Source organism: Taudactylus pleione, unplaced genomic scaffold, assembly GCF_031769625.1.
Source record: "Taudactylus pleione unplaced genomic scaffold, aTauple2 ptg000116l, whole genome shotgun sequence".
Classification (NCBI taxonomy): domain Eukaryota; kingdom Metazoa; phylum Chordata; class Amphibia; order Anura; family Myobatrachidae; genus Taudactylus; species Taudactylus pleione.
Window position 1 is genome coordinate 6505674 of NW_028284518.1, and position 20479 is coordinate 6526152.

The following is a 20479-nucleotide window of genomic DNA, read 5'->3' on the forward strand; positions in this document are numbered from 1 at the left end:
ACAACTATTCAAATTCAGATTACGTTGTCATACATTACATTATAACTCAGGATTGTAATACAGTTCTTCCTTATTATTGGTATCCATATCTCACAACAATTTACTGTACTAAAATTGGTCAGACACTCCCCTGATTTGGTATAACACTCCTCCTCTCGGTTCCACTCCATTAACAGCAGCATCAGCTCCCATCTCCTCTATCTATCCTCCGTCACAGGAACCGGAAATCCCCAGACAAACCAAGATGACGGAAACTCTGGAAGAAGAATACAAAAATGAACACAGCAGAACAATCCCTTGCTGCGACACTGATCTACAGTTTTCTTTTAGCTCAGGTTTCTCACTATCACCTTTTTAATCCTCCTGGCACAAACTCGTGATCGACAGGTCCACGTTATCGGCCTCGTCTCCACCTTGTATCTCCCTCGGTTGGTTAAGCTCCCTATAGTGAGTGGAATGGACCCACGTATCTTCCCCGGCCACCCTTTGAGGATGTGGTACTTTGTCAACAACGTCAGATACGGACCTTTCCACCGATCAGTCAGGCAACCTGAACATAAGAAATTATTGGAAAATAACGGATTCTCCAGGTTTAACATCATGAGGGTTTGCTTCAGTTATGTTAGTTAATAACACTTTCAATTCCTGTTGTTCTTACTCATCTTCGCGTGACACTGCACAGTAACCTCATTATCATATTTTCACATGAGGCTGCCTGTTAAACAGTATCTCAAAGGGGGACAGGTAGACAGATGGTCTGGGATGATCTTGATATTAATACCCATCACCTTACACAGGTTATAAAAGACATTACTTGTGAAATGAGTATCCATCTTATATTCAATTATTCTAGGGATACTGTATTTGTACACAAATTCCTGCAATTTAAATTCTGTTATCAATATCTACTGCTCTAGATATTGCCTGGGCCCCTGGGTTGGACAGCATTCTGAGTATTTGACCTTAGCCTGGCATGGCTGCCGTTTGTCCTTAGCGACCTTGTGTCCTGTGTGTGAGAGAGAAAGCACAACAGTTTAATATCATTTAAACATGACCTAAATACAACAATAAATCGTCCACATTTTACATTAGAACAGATCCATTGGCAGGTTGAAAAGATTGTAAACAGTCATATAAGGCCTGGGAGAAGATACTGGGGTTGTCTATGAACCCATGGGACACTCGTGTCCATGTGTAGTGTACACCTCCCCCTAGGTGGGAAAAGAAAAATACTGACAGTCAGGGTGTTAGGGCACAGGGAAGAAAGCCGAACAGAGATTGGGTAACAGTTACATCAATTATCATTACCAGTTTTTCACTAGTACTTCCCGTCAACTTGTCTATCTGCAGACCACAAGTATGACCCGACTCCTAGCGTTGGCTCCCACTCTCCAATAAAGCATTAACGGCCACAATTGGAGCTGGTGCCTGTTGGACATTTGCTGGTCACTGTGCATATCCCTTATGGGGATATCCAGGTACTCCCTGGTTTGGGGGTCCTGCCCTTTTTACCGTGCAGCTCTTACTTATGTGTCCTGGCTGGTTGCAAAAAACACTTTCGTGGAAAGGATTGTTGTGTGGGTTGAGCAGGAGAGAAAGGTGGTGGGTATGGGTAAGGATATTGAGGAAAAGGATATTGTGGGAGGTATGGAGCTTGTGGGTAGTATGGGACTTGTGGTTGTGTAGGATAAGTGGGATAAGGCTGTGTTTGCTGTGGTGTAGGATTAGTGAGGGCGTATAACTGTTCAGGTGCAGGTGTGGGTGTGGGTGCAGGTGTGTCTGCTGGCTGTGATGTTACCGTCATTCCTTCCAGAGCTTGAATACTGACAGCCATTAGTTTCTCGCTCTGGGTCTCTCTCTTCTTTGAGATTTTTTTGTCATGTTCTATGGCGGATTCTATGAGGGTATCTATTGTGACTCCCCTCCAGCCAGGCTGTGAGGTCTGAACCCGGGTTTTTAGGTTCTCTTTACGGCCATCCATGAGTATAGTGACAATCCTTCTCCTGTGGTGAGTGCTATCTTTAATATCTTCTAACCCAGTGTACTGGGTGATAGCCTGCAGACCCCGGTCGCAATAGTCTTCTGCAGATTCACTCTCTTTTTGTTTTATAGTGAAAATTTTGTTCCAGTTAACTACTACTGGAAAATATACACCCAATTGAGTTATAATACGGGAAATGTTACCTTGGTTCACTTCATCTGTTAAGGGAACGTCACCATCCAATACACAATCCGTGATAAATTTTGTCACGTCGATATTGCGTGGTAGACAGGCCCTTAACACCACACGCCAATCTTTGTTAGTTGGCTCGTGAGAACTACCCAGATTTCTCAAAAATCTTTGATAATTTCGCTAATTCCTTCTTGGGATCGGGGAAATTATTTATGATGGAATTTAGCTCTGCTCTTGTCCAAGGACAATGCATTACCACATCCCTTGTAGGTACAACTCCGTTCGCATCCGCATTCCCATTCGGAACAGTGATTGTTCGAATGGGATGCAGACTGGCCGCAGTGCTAACTTCGACCTTATTACCTGGTTGGGGGTTTAGTCTATTGCTGCAACGTATAGTATTAACAACTTCCTCAAGGGGCGCAGAGGAGTTTAACACTTCCCGTGCTGTTACAGATGGAGATGGTGGCACCACTTGGGCTTGTCGTGGTGCCGCATCTAACGTGTACAGCATGGGAAACGGCAGACATGACAACAGGCTCATCATCCACATCATAAACATTTTCTTTATGGTTACTTAAGAGAGGGTACAAATTGCTTGTTACATTTTTATGAGTTTTTTCCAATAACTGTACCTGCACCTCCTTCCACATAGGGTGGCGGTGGTGCGCGTGAACTACTGGCAATACCTTCTGCAACGCTACCTTGCTGCACATGCACGCCATTTTGCGTCTCGCACGCTTTGCAATTTAGCGCCGCTGGTGTATTTTCTGGCAATGCGTTCGCAACGCTAGTTTGCGTCGCTTGCTCATTTTTAAGCCACGCATCCCCTTCATGCTGCCACAACTTTAAACATTCATAATATTTTACTTTTTTCTCTCGAGAGCGTATCAGACTGATGTGATCCCGGACATTATCTAATACATCTTTATCAAAACTACCAATTCTGGGAAACGGTCTTACATTCTTCATTGTTATTTTAAACCATACGTCACAATACCTTATTACATAAGTACCGTATTTAGTATGCATAATACGATGGGCTGAACCAAGCGGCGCTTCCATTAGCAGCACATCACTGTCTAACATTTCTATTGTTTGCGTGGCTCCCATCTTGGGACAACTCCTACGTTTTTCAATAAAAATTTAAACTGGTGAAAGACAATTAAGATACTTTCACTTACCTGCGGACGCCTTTGAAAAAGGGTGTATCCGCAAATCCTATGGAGGACTTCTAGACGCTTCAACTCACCTACGGAAGTAAAGGCCGCTTCCGCTCAGCAATCCCTTTTTGACTACCCTTTCAACTGCTAGGGGGCAGCAAAGTACCCTTTGTGTTCCAGTTGATTTCGTCCACCCTCTCACCAGCTCACAATCACAATTTAGCCAAAATTAAGCGGTTCAATTATAGTGTTCAAAATTCAAATAAGCCTAACAGATCACACACATACGCTATAATCACGCTGGGATCCGAACCCTAACAAAAATAACAACTCATACACCTGCTTTGTGTAAAGTACCTGGTAATCTGCTACCGAGTCACTAGGCCAACTCCTGCGCCTAGCACTTAAGGGTCCTACGTTACCCTTAACATTTAGGTCCCGTGTTACATCCTAAACAAGTACTCACAGTTACACACTTTTTTTCCTGCGCAAAGAAATACACGTTAACCCAGTTATTGGCAACAATTGACAATGTGAGCTTATCGGCTTTGTTTAAACACGTGGCAGCACTACCGGTAATATGTATACGCTATTGTGCGACTAGTCACATACACAATAATGCGACTACCACACAGCCGTATGACTCTTACCCTTACATGCGCCAAAAATGCGACTCAGCCGCCTGCGCAATACTACGGTACCCTTTTTAGCGTAAAATACTATCAACAAAGGAAAACAAACTTTTTTTTCCTTTCTTGTCCCTGGATTCTAGTCAGCTTACCTTGACTCACACGATAACGGATAGCGAACTCTCAGCATAGAGTGGTTGCAGGGAAAACTGCGTGTGGCCTCACACTATGAGCCCCCATCTAAGGATACTGGATTTCAACCTCTATACGCACCTACCTATACCTTCTAAAACCTGCCTATAAACCTCTAAAATTTACGCTATTTGCGTACGCAGTCATACAGTAAAATAAAGACTTTAGACCTTGAACATGTGTTTTCCAAAGCACAAAGTATTATTCAAGTAAAGTACAGTCAGTTACACGCTGTGATCTAAGTACAATTTAGCGCAAAGAATTATACAGACCGAAGATACAGTTATACATTACGCACGCGCTCTGGACCAGATACCGGCATCAGCAAGAAACCTCCGTCAATCATCAAGAAGACTCCAGACTGGGGTCACAACACATACATTTATACACTCACAGAAACAGACAACACAAAAGAGGGGTTTGTTGCTAATCCCATTGGTTCCCAGTGCGGGTGCATCTGTTACAGTGCATTTAACAGGTTGGTTCAAATGGACACAGAACAGCCTCTAACAGCTTGTTGCCTCCTCTATTTCCCCTGCATGCAAATCTAGGCTGTTGGTTTTACAATGTACATTCTGGTGCTTTAAGTCTCTACAGTCCATAAGTTGCGAATGCATGTTGCGATCTTTTCACCGATGGTACCGGAAGCTGTTGAGGAAATGCAGATCGGTACAATACCAAACACGGCTTACTTATCACGTATTAAACCTTAGATACCAAAATAGTCTTTATTTCACAGCATTTGTAATAAATGTATAAAACTTGGATCTTATACTTTAAAGTTATGGAACCTTTTATGTGAGTGTGCATTATGTAAGTATTAGGGGTTTGGGAAAAGACGCTAGTTAGGTTTATCTGATTTGGGGCAGATGTGCACGCATGCAGCTCATAACTAGCGTTCGCATGCAGGATATTGTGCATTCGCTAATGTGCGTCATGTTAGCAGCGCTACTGTGTGTAATGTGCGGTGTTTATGCATGAGATTCTATCTATGATGGATTTAATAAATATATATATAATATATCATTTCTTACTAACATTTTCAAACTGCAATGCAAATGTGTTATGGGCAGTGAGCTTCAAACAGGGTGGAGACCCCCAACTGTGTTGGTGCCAGCCTGTCTGAAAATGAGCAGATTTAATTCAAGTGTCTGGGCCATATTACAATTGCCACAGCTACACTTGTCTACAGGGATTCCCAATTTATATGTAAAACACTCACAGTATTCTGGTGTATTGTTAGTTGTTTTCCTAGTATACTGTCTTTTTGTTATGATATCAAGGTTGTCCCCAGAATGGGCTTTGTGTACATCAGGGCATGATTTCTGGAAGGATTACTAAAAAGTGTTCTAATGCTAATAAGTAATTTTTTATGTATGTTAAACACTGTCGGTATGTTTTTTTGGGGAAGATTGTTACTCTGTGGTTTTGACAAAATGGTGTTGTGTGGTCTATTTCTAAGATGGAGTCTTGTCGCCATTCGTGAGATGGCGTTGCGCAGATTCCGATTGTAAACAGATTCTGTCTCAGCTGATTATCTGGCTTTGACATCACGATAAAAGGGGGCATATCTTTAAGGCACGCACCCTTTTAATCCTTCTTTGGGGCATGGCCGGCACTTATGGAAATGTCAGGCTGTCCTCAAGCTCTCCTGTCTCTGTAAATAGATGCATCTATTCATGATAGCTGCACCGCAATTTTTCCCACCCACGGGACAAAAACAGCCTACCAGGAACGATACTCAGAGAACTCTGTGTCTAATTCAGAGATTTACGTTAACGCAATGTTTACGCAAATCGATGCTTTTGAGATCTGCGCATGTGTAGAAGCCGTTCTGAGCTTGGTCTGCAATGTCCGGGGGCTGGTGGGGGGGGGGATGGGGTTGGTGCAGAGGAAATTTTGCTATTAGGAACCCATAACTCTGCTTACACCCCTGTACATAGACTAAAGCCGGGTAAACACTAGACGATATGTCGTCCGATCTGCGTGATCGGAGAACATATCGTCCACATCGGAAAGTGTGTACTTGCTACGTCACTGATGATGCGCGCTCCCGCGCTTTGTTAGTGACTTCGCCCCTCGGACCAGCGTGGAGCTCCAACGGGCGATATCGTCAGTGGGGGCTGCAGCATGGTCCCCCCGTCGCGCCTTTGATCCCGGCATCGGCAAGTGTGTACGCACTTACCGATGCCGTGTCCCCCACCAGGACATGCCGCCTACGATATCGTGCTGGGTACACATAGGCTAATGTGTACCCAGCATAAGTTTAGGGAAGTGGTCTACGCTAAGGTGTGTGTTTGTGTGCATGCAGAGAATCGGGCTATTGCAAGTGCATGGCGATGAAGAGGACAGCTATTTGATATAGGGGCAGTGCAGTTGCACGAATGAGTACAACACTGGATACAGGTGAATACCAGCTTTTAATTCTGTGCATGCAGTGCAAGTGCAATTGTGGCCAACTTGCATGCAACTCTGAATTAGCCCTTTAGTGTTGTGTAGCTCTTGTCTTTACCTACGTGTCATAAAGGAATATTAAGTCATAGATACTAATAATTCCTGTGTCACAACATGTATATAATGCGAAAGCTACAGTGGTGTTTGCAAGAAGTAAGTGTAACATATAATGGTAGTGATAATTAAAGATTATGTGGATGTCAAGTTACTTCGGATAGTGACACAGAAAAGATATCGGCATATAGTGTAGCTTTGTGCAGCCAGTGTAGGTCCATTACCTGAAACATAAGTAAGCACAACTAGGTCAAAGCTAGTATGATAAGTTCACAGCTGTACTACATTTTATATTCCGCAGCACAACAGCCAAGTCACAAAGAGATGGTAAATATAAAATAAAGATTATGCTTTGTAACATCTGATACTTATACACCAAATAATGATAGAACCAAGCAAACGTAGTATAGACATGTAACACCCATGTTGTTGCAGTTTCCCCCTGTGATTCCATCTGCACCATGCTCCCTCCATGTCTGGCCATTTTCATATAGTTTTTCCCCATCTTCTGCCCACCTGTGCCAACACCTATTAGCTGACTCTGAGTTGGGATCAAAGCATTCAAATAATTTTGCACCTGGACCATACTTGCCTACTCTCTCAGAATTGCTGGGAGACTCCTGAAAATTAGGTGGCTCTTCTGGCCACCTGTAAAAGTAGGCACTGTATAGCGATGGTTGGGGCCACAATGACGCAATCGTGCCAGTATATCCCCTGCACCGCCCACTTTCCCGGCCACCAGGCCCTCTCTTGACCGACCTGGCTGCCCCCTCTCGGAGGAGGGGGCAGCAAAGTCGGTTAGTATGACCTGGACAGGCCATGTTGCAAGGGGTGCAAATATATTTATTTATGCATGTATATGTAAAAATAATCATAACTTTGCGTTTTAAAGTGCTTCAAGCTTCTAGATTTGCTTAAAAGGATCACCACTCCATACATTCAATATAGAAACAAGCAAGGAAAGTGAAGCTGAGAACTCTGAGCTCAATACAGGGGCGTATCTATAATGGGTGCAGGATATGCGGTGAACATGGGCCCTTGGGTCCAGGGGTGGGCAGCCGTGCCATTTCCCTGGCGACCTGCACATACGCAGTAGACTCTGGGCACACCCTAGTGTGCAGAGTCTACTGATGCTGCTGTCGACGATCAGACGCATCAGTCTGCTGCCGGCCTCCGGGAAGAGAGGAGGGGGCACCGGACAGGAAATTAACACGGGCACCCTCCTCTCTTAAAACGCCCCTGGCTCAATACCACCTTATCAGAATTAATGCGTCTCCCAATCTCTGTGCAAATGTGGTTTACAGTTTCTGAAGCGATATGTTGGAAACAAAATTATACATACCATAATCCTTTTCCCTTGAAGTGTCAATGTTGCTGGTAATTGCGCTCACTTGCATAAAGATAAAACTAGACCCATAAAGGTTTCTTTAAACTGGCTCAGGGTGTGATCCTAACCACGATGTTCGGCATTCATAAGATCCCCAATCAGCCACCTTTTCAGTTCTCCCAAATTTGTTTCCCACACTTCAAATATATCCTCATTTGTGCAGCAAAGTTTCCCATGTAAAGGAAAAAAGATTCTAAGGGGTAAATTTACTAAAGTGAAAGTTTTTAGAAGTGGAGATGTTGCCAATAGCAACCAATCAGATTCTAACTATATTCTTCTAGAAGGAGCTAGTAAAATGTTAAGCAGAATCTGATTGGTTGCTTTGGGCAACATCTCCACTTTAGTAAATTTACCCCTAATAGTGTATTACCTTGAACGCAGACAGCTGTGATTGAGCTGACAAGGTGTGACCGCACCGCCCCGCTGTGTTTTTGAAGAGGAAATCTGTTCTACATATGTGCAGGACGGATCTCCTCTGACTCCATGGACTCTTCTGCGGACCCGTCAATTTCTGACCAGTTTTGCCGGAAAAAATAGTTAAGTGGTTAATATAACATGTAAAATATGTATAAATACTATTAAAATCACAGGTAGGGGTACTTCATACCAAAGTTCAGATGGGTGAGCACGCATCAGTATAATTACTCTGCATTGGCCCCGGGAATCTAGAGCAATCCTCATCTGCAGCCACAGATGTTCAGCTTCTCTCTGCTCAATCCCAGTCTATATCAAACCGGCCTCAGCATCAAATAGTTTCGGAATAGGTCTCCTTTGTAAAGATGAATTGCTTTGATAAGTCAGTGTTGAGTTAATAGCGCCTAGGTTATACTGCAGGATCCTTGGCAAAGGGGGCTGTGAGTGCAACTGGGGTGTATATAGTGAGCAGGGAATTCTCATCTGTGGGGGAGGGGTGTGGTGTTATCTCACCCTCTGTTCCCAACATCAGCCTTCTGTCTCTGTATACTATCAATATATGTATACTGTCTCTTTTTCTGCATAGAGTCTGTCTGAGTGACTGTGGAGTATAAATGACAAGCAGGACTAAGGCTTCTCTTAAGATGTTTGTCTGTTCCAAATTTAACAACAAACAGACTAAGCCTCATGCCACTGGCTCCACGTTATGTGATGCTTGTTTGGTAATAGATCCTTCTGTTACTATTACTGCCTCACCCACTCCTTCATGGGCCGCGAACATGGTAGGAGTTATGGCAGATTTAACATTAGAATTGACTGAGGCTTGTAAGTCTCAACCCCCCTTGATGGCAGGGTTAACCAGGTCTCTAGACAGCCTGGTACAGGTTATGGGTACCACTGCTACTATACCCTCCACTTCTTATAAAAAACCTACTCAAAAGCGTCCTCTTACGACCGCTCTCCAGTCAGAAGAGTCGGACGAGCAACTCCTCGCACTTGAGGATACTGAGGAAGGTGAATTGGAGGAGTTTTTGGATGATGATGGTACTGCACCACAAGACTTAGAATTCGCCTCTACGGGGGTGGAACCTTTAATTATGGCGGTCAGGCAGATCCTTAATCTACCTGAGGACATAGTTCCTGCAACCCAAGAGTTTCAATTATTTGATAACCAACCAAACAGGTTGACTGTTTTTCCGTTCTCGCAGCAGCTTCAAGAACAGCTTGCCGTTGCCTGGAAACAACCGGATAAGAGGTTCCAGATTCCACGTCGTTTCACATCCAGCTATCCTTTTCCATTATCCATGATGGAAAAGTGGGAAACACCTCCTCCAGTTGATGCGTCTGTTTCCCGTCCTTCTAAGAAAACAACGCTTCCAGTTCCGGGTGCTACGTTACTTAAAGACCCTTCTGATCGAAAGTTGGAGACAACACTACGATCTATTTATACTGCAGCGTGAGCCCAGCTGAGACCTACGCTTGTTAGCGCCTGGGTTAACAAAGCTGTAACTTGCTGGGCGGACCAGTTGATTACAGGATTGGTACTTCCAGAGCAGAGTTGCGTCTATTAGCAGAACACATCCGTGAGTCTGCAGTTTATCTGGACGAGGCTTCCAAGGATATCAGTCAGATCAGTACGTGCATATCCGCTTCTGCTATTTCTGCCCGCAGAGCGCTCTGGTTGCGCTCTTGGCAGGCGGACGCAGAATCCAAACGTGCTGTTGAGGGTTTACAGTTTATGGGTGATATGCTTTTGGACAAATGGATATCCCAGGCCACGGGTGGTAAATCTTCTTTCCTCCCTTTAACTGCTCCGGCTCCCAGGAGAACATACACTGGTCCCTCGTTTCATTCCTTTTGTGCACCACAGCCATTTCGTGGTAGGGCCCGAGGTGCTCCCACGCAGGCAAGGGGCGGCAGAGGTAGAGGCCATCCACATACAGTTGCAGGTCAACAAGAACAAACACCAGCTGAGAAACAGGTGGCATGACGGTCTTCCGTCCCACCTCGGATCTCCGACGATGGGAGCTCACTTGCAGAATTTTCAACAGGTTTGAAACCAGACCTCTTCAGACCCGTGGATTTGCAAGCTGCTTTCCGTGGGGTACCAAATAGACTTTGAAGTCCCTCCTCTAAATCGGTTCTTCACTATGAGTCTGCCAATACCTATAGACAAGGCCAAGGTCCTCCAGGAGGCTATCCAGCCTCTGCAACAATCAGCAGTGCTAGTTCTGGTTCCAGTGCATCAACGAGGTATGGGGTTTTACTCAAACCTTTTTGTGGTGCCCAAACCGGATGGTTCAGTCAGGCCCATTTTAAACCTAGAGTCCCTAAACCTGTACCTGAAGATTTATTGCCTCAAAATGGAGTGAATTCAGTCTGTCATTGGGAGTTTGGAACTGGTGGAGTTAATAATTTTCCTGGATATAAAAGATGCGGTTCCCAAATGGGGACATGGAGATAGGCATCAGGCCTTCCTGCATTTTGCAATCTTGAGAGATAACTTTTAGTTTTGAGCATTGCCGTTCCGGTTATCCTCTGCTCCCCGCATTTTCACCAAAATTATGTCGGTCATGATTGCACACCTTCGGTCATCAGAAGTGAAAATTATTCCTTAATGGGACGACCTGTTAATCAAGGCTCCATCGGAATCTCTTCTCTGGCATACCAGACTCTAATACAACACGGTTGGATAATCAATTTAAAAAAATCCAATCTCACTCTGTCCCAGAGACTCCAGTTTCTGGGGATGATCTTGCATACGACATTACAAAGCCCGGGATATCCAGTTGTTGGTTCAGTTAGTCCGCAGACCGAAAAGGGTGTCCTTGCTTCTTTGTCTGCGTCTCTTGGGGAAGATGGTAGCTGCGTTCGAGGCACTACAATTCGGACGATTCCACTCCCGAGTGTTCCAGCTAGACCTCTACCACAGGGGTCAGGATCTCACCTGAAACTACATCGAATGATCCGTTTGGCCCCGGCTACCAGGGTGGCTCTACTCATGTGGACACAATCCAACAATCTCTTGGAGATTCAGAGTGTGGGACTGGATTAGAGTGACAATGGATGCCAGCCTCCGAGGATGGGGAGCAGTGTTCCTCGACTTTCACTTTCAGGGTCGTTGGTCCCCACTGGAAAGACGGTGGCCCATAAATGTGTTGGAACTCAGAGCAATTTACAATGCTCTGCTAGAAGCAGCACAGTTTCTACAGTCTCTTCCGGTAAGAGTTCAGTCAGACAACGTGACGGCCGTCGCTTACATCAACCGCCAGGGTGGGACTTGCAGTCGCATGGCCATGCGAGAAGTAAAAGAAGAATCTACAGTCGCACTAGAATCATTATTTCTCAATCAAGGAGAACATTACAACCCTCATATCATATATATTGAAAAAATATATTTTTCTTACAACAATTCTGTATTTGAGGGGTACTACCACTGACATCTATATCATATGCATAAAAGAAGGACAGATATGAAAATGTCATATGTGGTGCACTATTAATAAAACTTAACTTTTATTCTTATTACCGATTAATATCCAATCAAAGAAGAAAAAGCAGCGAAAATAATTTAAAATAATAAAGTGTGTCACAAAGAAAGAAAATGTGATTAAAATTGAATGGCGGCGTATGTATCCCGACCTATTGTGTCATAATAAAGACTTACTGATATTGACTTGTGACTGTCTGTCTGATTAATCAGCAAAAAGTATTACAATATCTAATTTAAATCTATGAAAGGTGACATAAATAAGTCACATATCAGTCAAAAACTGACTGAGTGTGTATTAAGGCTGCTTACAGGGGGTATTACCACGTCATATGTCCCTAAATATAGAGTCCCTATGTGGGCTCTCTATTACATTGTCTGTCCACCAAATCATGTGGCTCATTGCATATCAACACCTCAATATATATGTCTCTTTATTCGAATGATTCTGTTGTTTACAGCTATATTAAAATTCACAGTAGGGAGTGACTCTCCTTATATACCATTGAAATCAAGGTGTAGAAAAATTCTGACTGAGAATATCCGCCAGAACCAGGAATATTTTACTATAGACATTATCTGAAGGGATTCCTCTTTAATATGCTGGCTCTCTTTCCCAGATTTTTGTTTAGACAGGAGATCTCTCCTATTATAATCAGAGCTTCTGGGGGATAAGCAAATATAACACCATCGGCGTGGACATTAATGTCGTCCCTCTTTAAGCATGTCCTATTAGACGCAGCTCTTTCCTATTCATAGAACTCAATACACATTATAACACACTCCTATCAGTATATTCATATAATAAAAGACATTTCGCTGCGTTGGCAGCGGCGTGTGCAACCCGATCAAATGTCTTTTATTATATTAAAGAGGAATCCCTTCAGATAATGTGAATAGTAAAATATTCCTGGTTCTGGCGGATATTCTCAGAGAATTTTTCTACACCTTCATTTCAATGGTATATAAGGAGAGTCACTCCCTACTGTGAATTTTAATATAGCTGTGAACAACAGAATCATTCGACTAAAGAGACATATATATTGAGGTGTTGATATGCAATGAGCCACATGATTTGGTGGACAGACAATGTAATAGAGAGCCCACATAGGGACTCTATATTTAGGGACATATGACGTGGTAATGCCCCCTGTAAGCAGCCTTAATACACACTCAGTCAGTTTTTGACTGATATGTGACTTATTTGTGTCACCTTTCATAGATTTAAATTAGGTATTGTAATACTTTTTGTTGATTAATCAGACAGACAGTCACAAGTCAATATCAGTCAGTCTTTATTATGACACAATAGGTCGGGATACATACGCCGCCATTCAATTTTAATCACATTTTCTTTCTTTGTGACACACTTTATTATTTTAAATTATTTTCGCTGCTTTTTCTTCTTTGATTGGATATTAATCGGTAATAAGAATAAAAGTTACGTTTTATTAATAGTGCACCACATATGACATTTTCATCTCTGTCCTTCTTTTTTTATGCATGCGAGAAGTAACTCAGATTCTCCGGTGGGCCGAAAGCCAGTCGGTAATCCTGTCTGCAGTCTTCATCCCGGGAGTGGACAACTGGGAAGCAGATTTCCTAAGTCGACAGGATATTCATCCCGGGGAATGGAAGCTTCACCCAGACGTGTTCCACGCACTAGTACGTCGATGTGGTCTTCCTCAGGTGGACCTCATGGCGTCTCGGTTGAATCATTAGCTCCCAGTATACGTGTCAAGAACTCGAGATCCGCAGGCAGAGGCAATCAACGCACTAACAGTTCCGTGGACCTACGACTTAGTTTACCTGTTACCTCCGATTCCATTAATTCCTCGTCTACTAAAAAGAATAAAACACGAGTCGGCCTCAGTCATTCTCGTGGCTTCGAACTGGCCTCGGAGAAGTTGGTTCTCGGACCTTCGGTCCCTCATGGCAGACATTCCGTGGCCTCTTCCTCTTCGCCCGGGACCTTCTGCAACAGGGTCCGTTCGTCCACCCCAACTTATTGCAACTGCATTTGAAGGGGTGGCTCTTGAAACCGATATCTTAAGATGCAGAGGCATTCCAGACTCTGTTATTCCCACCATGCTTCGCGCCAGAAAACCGGTGTCTGCTGCACATTATCATCGCATCTGGCGCTCTTATATGATATGGTGTACCGGTCGGAGCTTTCCGTCTAAGACTTTTCGGTTGTCCCGTTTTTTTCCTTTTTCTCCAGACCGGCTTAGATTCTGGCCTGCAATTGGGATCTTTAAAAGTGCAGGTTTCTGCTCTGTCCATTTTCTTTCAACGCAAGTTGGCCCTCATACCTGAAGTGCAGACGTTTCTTCAGGGAGTTATGCGAGTGCAGCCACCTTTTGTACCACCTATTGCTCCCTGGGTTTTAAATTGGGAAATTTTTGTTTCTTCAGTCTTCCATGTTTGAACCTCTTGAAGAGGTTGATATTAAGTATTTGTCTTGGAAGACTGTCTTCCACTTGGCTTTGGCTTCAGCTCGCAGAGTTTCGGAATTGGGGGCTCTGTCCCATAAGCCTCCTTACCTGGTGTTTCATGATGATAGGGTGGAACTCAGGACGGTATCCGCTTTCCTACCTGAGGTGGTGTCGGCTTTCCACATAAACCAACCTACTGTGGTGCCTTCTTTGGTAGAGGACTCTGGTGTTTCCTCTACTCTGGATGTGGTTCGAGCTCTTCGCATCTATGTTGCTCGGACGGCATCCCTCCGCAAGTCGGAGTCCCTTTTTGTCCTCCTATGATGCGGTTCGGAGGGGTTGGCCAGCACCCAAGCAGACGTTGGATCAGACTGACTATCCGTCAAGCGTATGTCAGCAATGATCATCAGCCTCCTTTGTCCATTTCGGCCCATTCCACACATTTGTGGGTGCATCGTGGGCTGCTGGAAGGGGTGCCTCCTCCTTACAATTGTGCCGTGCGGCCACTTGGTCATCAGTTCACACGTTTATAAGGTTTTACAAGTTTGATAGCTTTGCGGCTTCAACATCAAGTTTTGTCCGCCTTGTTCTGCAGGTTCCTCCCGTCCGTGGGGAGAACTTTGGGACGTCCCCAGTGTAAGCACCTCCAGTGTCCCCTAGTGGATGAAAGAGAAAATGGGATTTGGGTACTTACCGGTAAATCCTTTTCTCTGGTTCCACAGGGGACACTGGACGCCCGCCACGGCGTTCTTAGCCTGCTTATTAGGTTATTCAGTCAGTGTTATGGTTTTGTTGTTGTGTGATTATTCTCTTCCTTTATTAGTCCTGTTCTTCTCCATCTTCTCTCGGTCTTCATTTTCTAAACTGAAGTCTGGTAGGGAATAGAGGGGGAGGAGCTTCACACTTTTAAATTAATTAGTGCCAGCTTCAGCTATCCACACCTCTATACCCCAGTGTAAGCACCTCCCAGTGTCACCTGTGGAATCAGAGAAAAGGATTTACCGGTAAGTACCAAAATCCCATTTTTCGAAACATTGCTAGAATGTGGCCCTTTCTAACACAGGCTGTAACCAAAACCTAGTGTTCCTGCTAGGAACTTTTAGCATGGCGCTGCGCCCAGCCTCTTTTGTAATTAATGAATTATGCCCTGTCTTCTCTCGAGTAAACACACAACCCAGCCCCCGGGAGGCACACACAATACAGGAGGGTAGAACTCAAAGCTCCTACTGCATGCCTCCAGCAGCCATTTCCACACAAGCTAGGCGACATCCAGATGTGCAACTTCCCCCTGCGAGACACCATAGTCAGGACAGCACATGTGGAGGCGAGGGCGGAACGGCAGATACACATAGGCGAACGGTAGTAGCCGCAGCTGGATAATAGCTCACCGTGAAGGGGCAAACCGTAATTTTGTGGCAGAATTGAGCAACACACTTTTTATATGTGTGGCCAAAATGTTACATAATTGTTATTTGGCATAATCTGCAAACAATTTGGCAGGCAGGAATAATTTAACAAGTACTTCATGTTTATTAGTAGCTTAGGACCCAGAGTGTCAGGCTAAACCCAGGATCTCTGACCATGCTCTTCTTGTCCGTTAAATGGCAATAACATAACAATTTGGATATAGGGATGGACCCCTGCAGAATCTTTTGTGAGGAGTAAAAGTCTTAATATTAAGAGATTGATCTGGAAGATGTCCTTCTCCATATCACTTACTGTATATCATGCATACAAGTTTACAAGTTTGCATACTGGTCCTTCTCTGTCTCTTCTCATTACTCCTCTTCCCCACCACAGCCTCTTACAGTAGGTGTTCCCCAAGGTTCCGTTCTTGGACCTCTACTATTCTCCCTCTATATGTCCTCTCTGGGTGAACTCATCAGCTCTTTTGACCTCCATTATCATCTCTATGCTGATGATACTCAGATCTACCTTTCCTCCCCTGACCTCTCCCCCTCTCTCCTCACTCGTGTCTCCAACTGTCTCTCTGCTATTTCTTCCTGGATGTCCCAGCGATTTCTTAAACTTAATATGTATAAGACTGAGCTGATCATTTTTCCACCCTCCAACATAACCTCACTTCCCACTATTTCTTTAACAATTGATGGCACAACTATCCCTTCTAGCCCCAAAGTGCGCTGTCTTGGAGTTATCCTGGACTCCTCCCTCTCCTACAAGCCACATATCCAGAGCCTCTCACAGTCCTGTCGCTTCCATCTCAAAAATATTTCCAAGATTAGACCCTTTCTCACCCAGGATGCCACCAAAACCGTCATACACTCACTGGTCATATCCAGATTGGACTACTGTAGCCTTCTCCTATCTGGCCTTCCCAACTCTCATCTCTCTCCTCTCCAGTCTGTCCTCAGTGCTGCTGCTCGACTCCTCTTCCTGTCCAAACGCTCTACATCTGCCTCCCTTCTCCTACAAGCCCTCCACTGGTTCCCCTTCCCTTTTTAGAACCCAATTCAAGGTTCTCACACTTGCTTACAAAGCCCTCACACATTCCTCTTCGATTTACATCTCTGACCTCATCTCCCTCCACTCTCCTGGCCGCCCCTTTGCTCAACCAATGCACGCCGCCTCTCATGCCAACTGATTACTTCCTCCCACTCCCGCCTCCAAGATTTTGCCCGTGCTGCTCCCGACCTTTGGAACTCTCTCCCTCTCCCTATCAGACTCTCCTACTCTTTACAATCCTTCAAACGGGCTCTCAAGACCCACTACTTCATCATAGCCTTCCAGCTCCCATCCTAACTTGCTGCAACATGCTCCTTCCTCCGTTTACTCCATCTGTGTCGCACCTGTTTGTCTGCCCCTCCCCTTTAGAATGTAAGCTCTTACGAGCAGGGCCTCTAACTTCTTGTGCTTCTCCTTACTTTACTTTCACCTACTTCTTACCCCCCCCCCCCACCAGGGCACCTAACACTTGGTTGCTTACGCTCTGTTGCATAGCAATGTATATAAGTTGTGTCCCTGTCCTGCACTGTAATGTACTGTAAGTTACTTGTTTCTTGTTCACTTATTAGTTCTATGTACTATGTAAGGCGCTGCGGAACACTTGTGACGCCATATAAATAAAGGATAATAATAATAATAATAATATCTAGGTGTTATGGTCACTTATGTATCAATGTATATTATCCATGTCCTTGTCCTATTTTTTACTGTAAGTCAGTTGTCAAATTATTTGTTTATGTACTTTGTAAGGCGCTGCGGAACACTTGTGGCGCCATATAAATAAAGGATGATAATGATAATAATAAGTAGTTTAAAATAATCAAACACTCTAGTTGTATACATTTTGGATAAATGTAGGTACTGGAAATGTAAACTTATACAATGTTTATACAAGTATAGTAAATATTAAATAATAAAAACAATATAACTGGTTTCATTTATACCCACAGTATGAACAATGTGAGGTTTAACATGGTCATTAACATTTAGCTTTGATCCTTAACCACTTGCCTGGGGTGGTCGCATTGTTTGCAACCACGCAAGGCTGTGTGTTTCATGAGATGGTTGCAAACAATGCAGCCAGTCAGAAATACCCACTGGGCGGCTGCTAGAAGATAATCTTCCAGCAGCCGTCAATTGCAGAGGGACCTTCTGGCCCCTCTGCATACCTGTACTCTCCCCCAGTGTCTGCTGTGCCGCAGATCACTGCTGATCGGGTAGTCTGACAGTTTCCCCCACCCAGTGGCTGTAGAGTGGAGCAGCTGTCTGGAAAAGTAAAGTTGCGATCTCCCGATGATCAAAATTCCAATATATTGTCGGTCGATATTGAAAAAAAATTAATTATATATATATATATATATATATATATATATATATATATATATTAGGGATGTGCAGGCTCGGATAGGATCGAGTTTGCACGTGGAGTTCGGATTTTTCCCTCCAAAAAAACGGAACTCAGAACGAGGCAAAACGTCATCTTACATGGACGAACATCATCATTCCTGGTCTTTTGTCCAGGAATGATGATGTTCGTCCATGTAAGATGACGTTTTGCCTCGTTCTGAGTTCCGTTTTTTTGGAGGGAAAAATCCGAACTCCACGTGCAAACTCGAACCTATCCGAGCCTGCACATCCCTAATATATATATATGACGATTGAATCACCCTGATGCGGTGAAACAATACACAGCACTGCAGCTGGATAAAAAAGACAAACTTTGCTTCAACGTTTCAGGGCTTCCGTGCCCCGTCGTCAGGAAGACATAAACAAACAAAGACAATGACACGCTTACCTTATATCCCTCACCACAGACATGACTGACTACAGCTGAAGTAAAGGTTGTCTTTTTCATCCAGCTGCAGTGCCGTGTATTGTTTCACCGCATCAGGGTGATTCAATCGTCCGTGTATGTACTATATGACAAGAGCATGCAGCAATATATATTTCTACATTTGTGTGTATATATATATATATATATATATATATATATATATGTATGTATGTATGTATGTGTATATATATATATATATATATATATATATATATATAATATAGGTTTAGTCTCCCATATCCAAATATTCCGAAATACGGAATATTTTTAGCATGACTGAGATGGTGAAACCTTAGCTTTTTGATGGTTCAATGTACACAAACTTTGGCACCAAATTATTAAACATATAGTATAAAATAACCTTCAGGTAGTGTGTATAAGGTGTATTTGAAACACATAAATTAAATTCATGTATGTATACAAACTTTGTTTGAGCCACTAAATTATTAAAAATATTGTATAAAATTATCTGCAGGCTGTGTGTGTATAAGGTGTATATAACACATAAATGGATTATGTGTCTAGATTTGGGTCCCAGCCCCAAAATATTTCATTATGGTATACAATTATTCCAAAATACGGAATATTCCGATATCCAAAATACCCCTGCCCTGGTCCCAAGCATTTTGGATATGAGAGACTATATATATTTCTGAGTGGTTTTTGGAAAAATGTTTTATCCAGTTAAGTGGTCAAGATGCAATTAGCTCTTGGTTAGTTAGAGATTAACTATTCATGTTTCAATGGTTTATTCAACACAGCTATTTAGATAAAAAATTCCAACAGCTGGCACCTCTGTTACATTCAGACATTCCCAGCAGTGTTTTTACAAAATATTTTTCTGTAGCTACATATGCATTTAGTGTTAGTGGATAAACAATACTAGAATAAGATATTATACCTTTTGGTGGTTTGGAAAGTTACTGGGGGTTGGGTAAGGGATGCCGGCGCTCAGGATCCCGGCAGTCAGAATCCCGATGCCGGCATCCCAACAGGGTTAGGATTCTGACACCTTCCAGTAAGTACCCCACCCTACACCTTACCCTCCACCCCAGAGCCTAAACCTAACCTTCACCCGCCTCCCCCACCGCAGCCTAACCCCAGCAGCCTAATCCTAACCCTCCCCCCTAACTCCAGTACTTACCATCCGGATGCCAGCGCAAGTATTCTGACTGGTGTTCTGAGCACCGGCATCCCGACAGCCAGGATCTCAACTACATCTCGTTACTGAGAGATTACAATGTGATCAGTGAATACTGTCTACATGGGAATGTGCCTAATTTATTTATTTTCTATGCTTTAGTCAACCTGACAAATTATTTTCTATTTGTTTTTATCTTTTAGGTTCCATTTGTAATGGCAGCAGTACCCTCTTCTCAGCAAACTCCTCCACATAACCATTAAACAATAACCTAAAAATAATATATTCACATGCATAATTTGTTAATACTAATCTTGAAATATTCATTTGTTATCGCTGCCTATAAAAGTACATTGTAAAATGAATCGGTATACAACAATGAAACAACTTGGAGATGGTACATATGGTTGTGTGCTAATGGGAAAAAGCAATGAGTCTGGAGAGCTAGTGGCCATCAAAAGGTAAGTGTTCTGTTCAATGAGGTCAGTCTGCAAAATACATTAAAGATTATCAGATTTTTGTTGAAAAGTTATAATTATTTTTTCCTCATACGATTTATGTTTATTGTTAATTCTTATTGTTTCTTCCCACAGGATGAAAAGAAAGTTCTATTCCTGGGAAGAATGTATGAATTTAAAAGAAGTAAAGGT

At 43.4% G+C, this 20479-nt stretch overlaps 1 protein-coding gene across 3 annotated transcripts in view; it reads left to right on the top strand.

Moving 5' to 3' along the window:
* The window catches only part of MAK (male germ cell associated kinase), a 90512-nt gene that overhangs the window by 14992 nt on the left and 55041 nt on the right, over positions 1–20479 (top strand). For all 3 annotated transcript variants that reach the window (XM_088471657.1, XM_088471656.1, XM_088471658.1), the window contains exons 2-3: positions 20033–20290; positions 20423–20477. In XM_088471657.1, the coding sequence (XP_088327783.1) occupies positions 20190–20290; positions 20423–20477 (156 nt within the window). In that variant the 5' untranslated portion in view covers positions 20033–20189. The remainder of the gene's footprint in view (positions 1–20032; positions 20291–20422; positions 20478–20479) is intronic.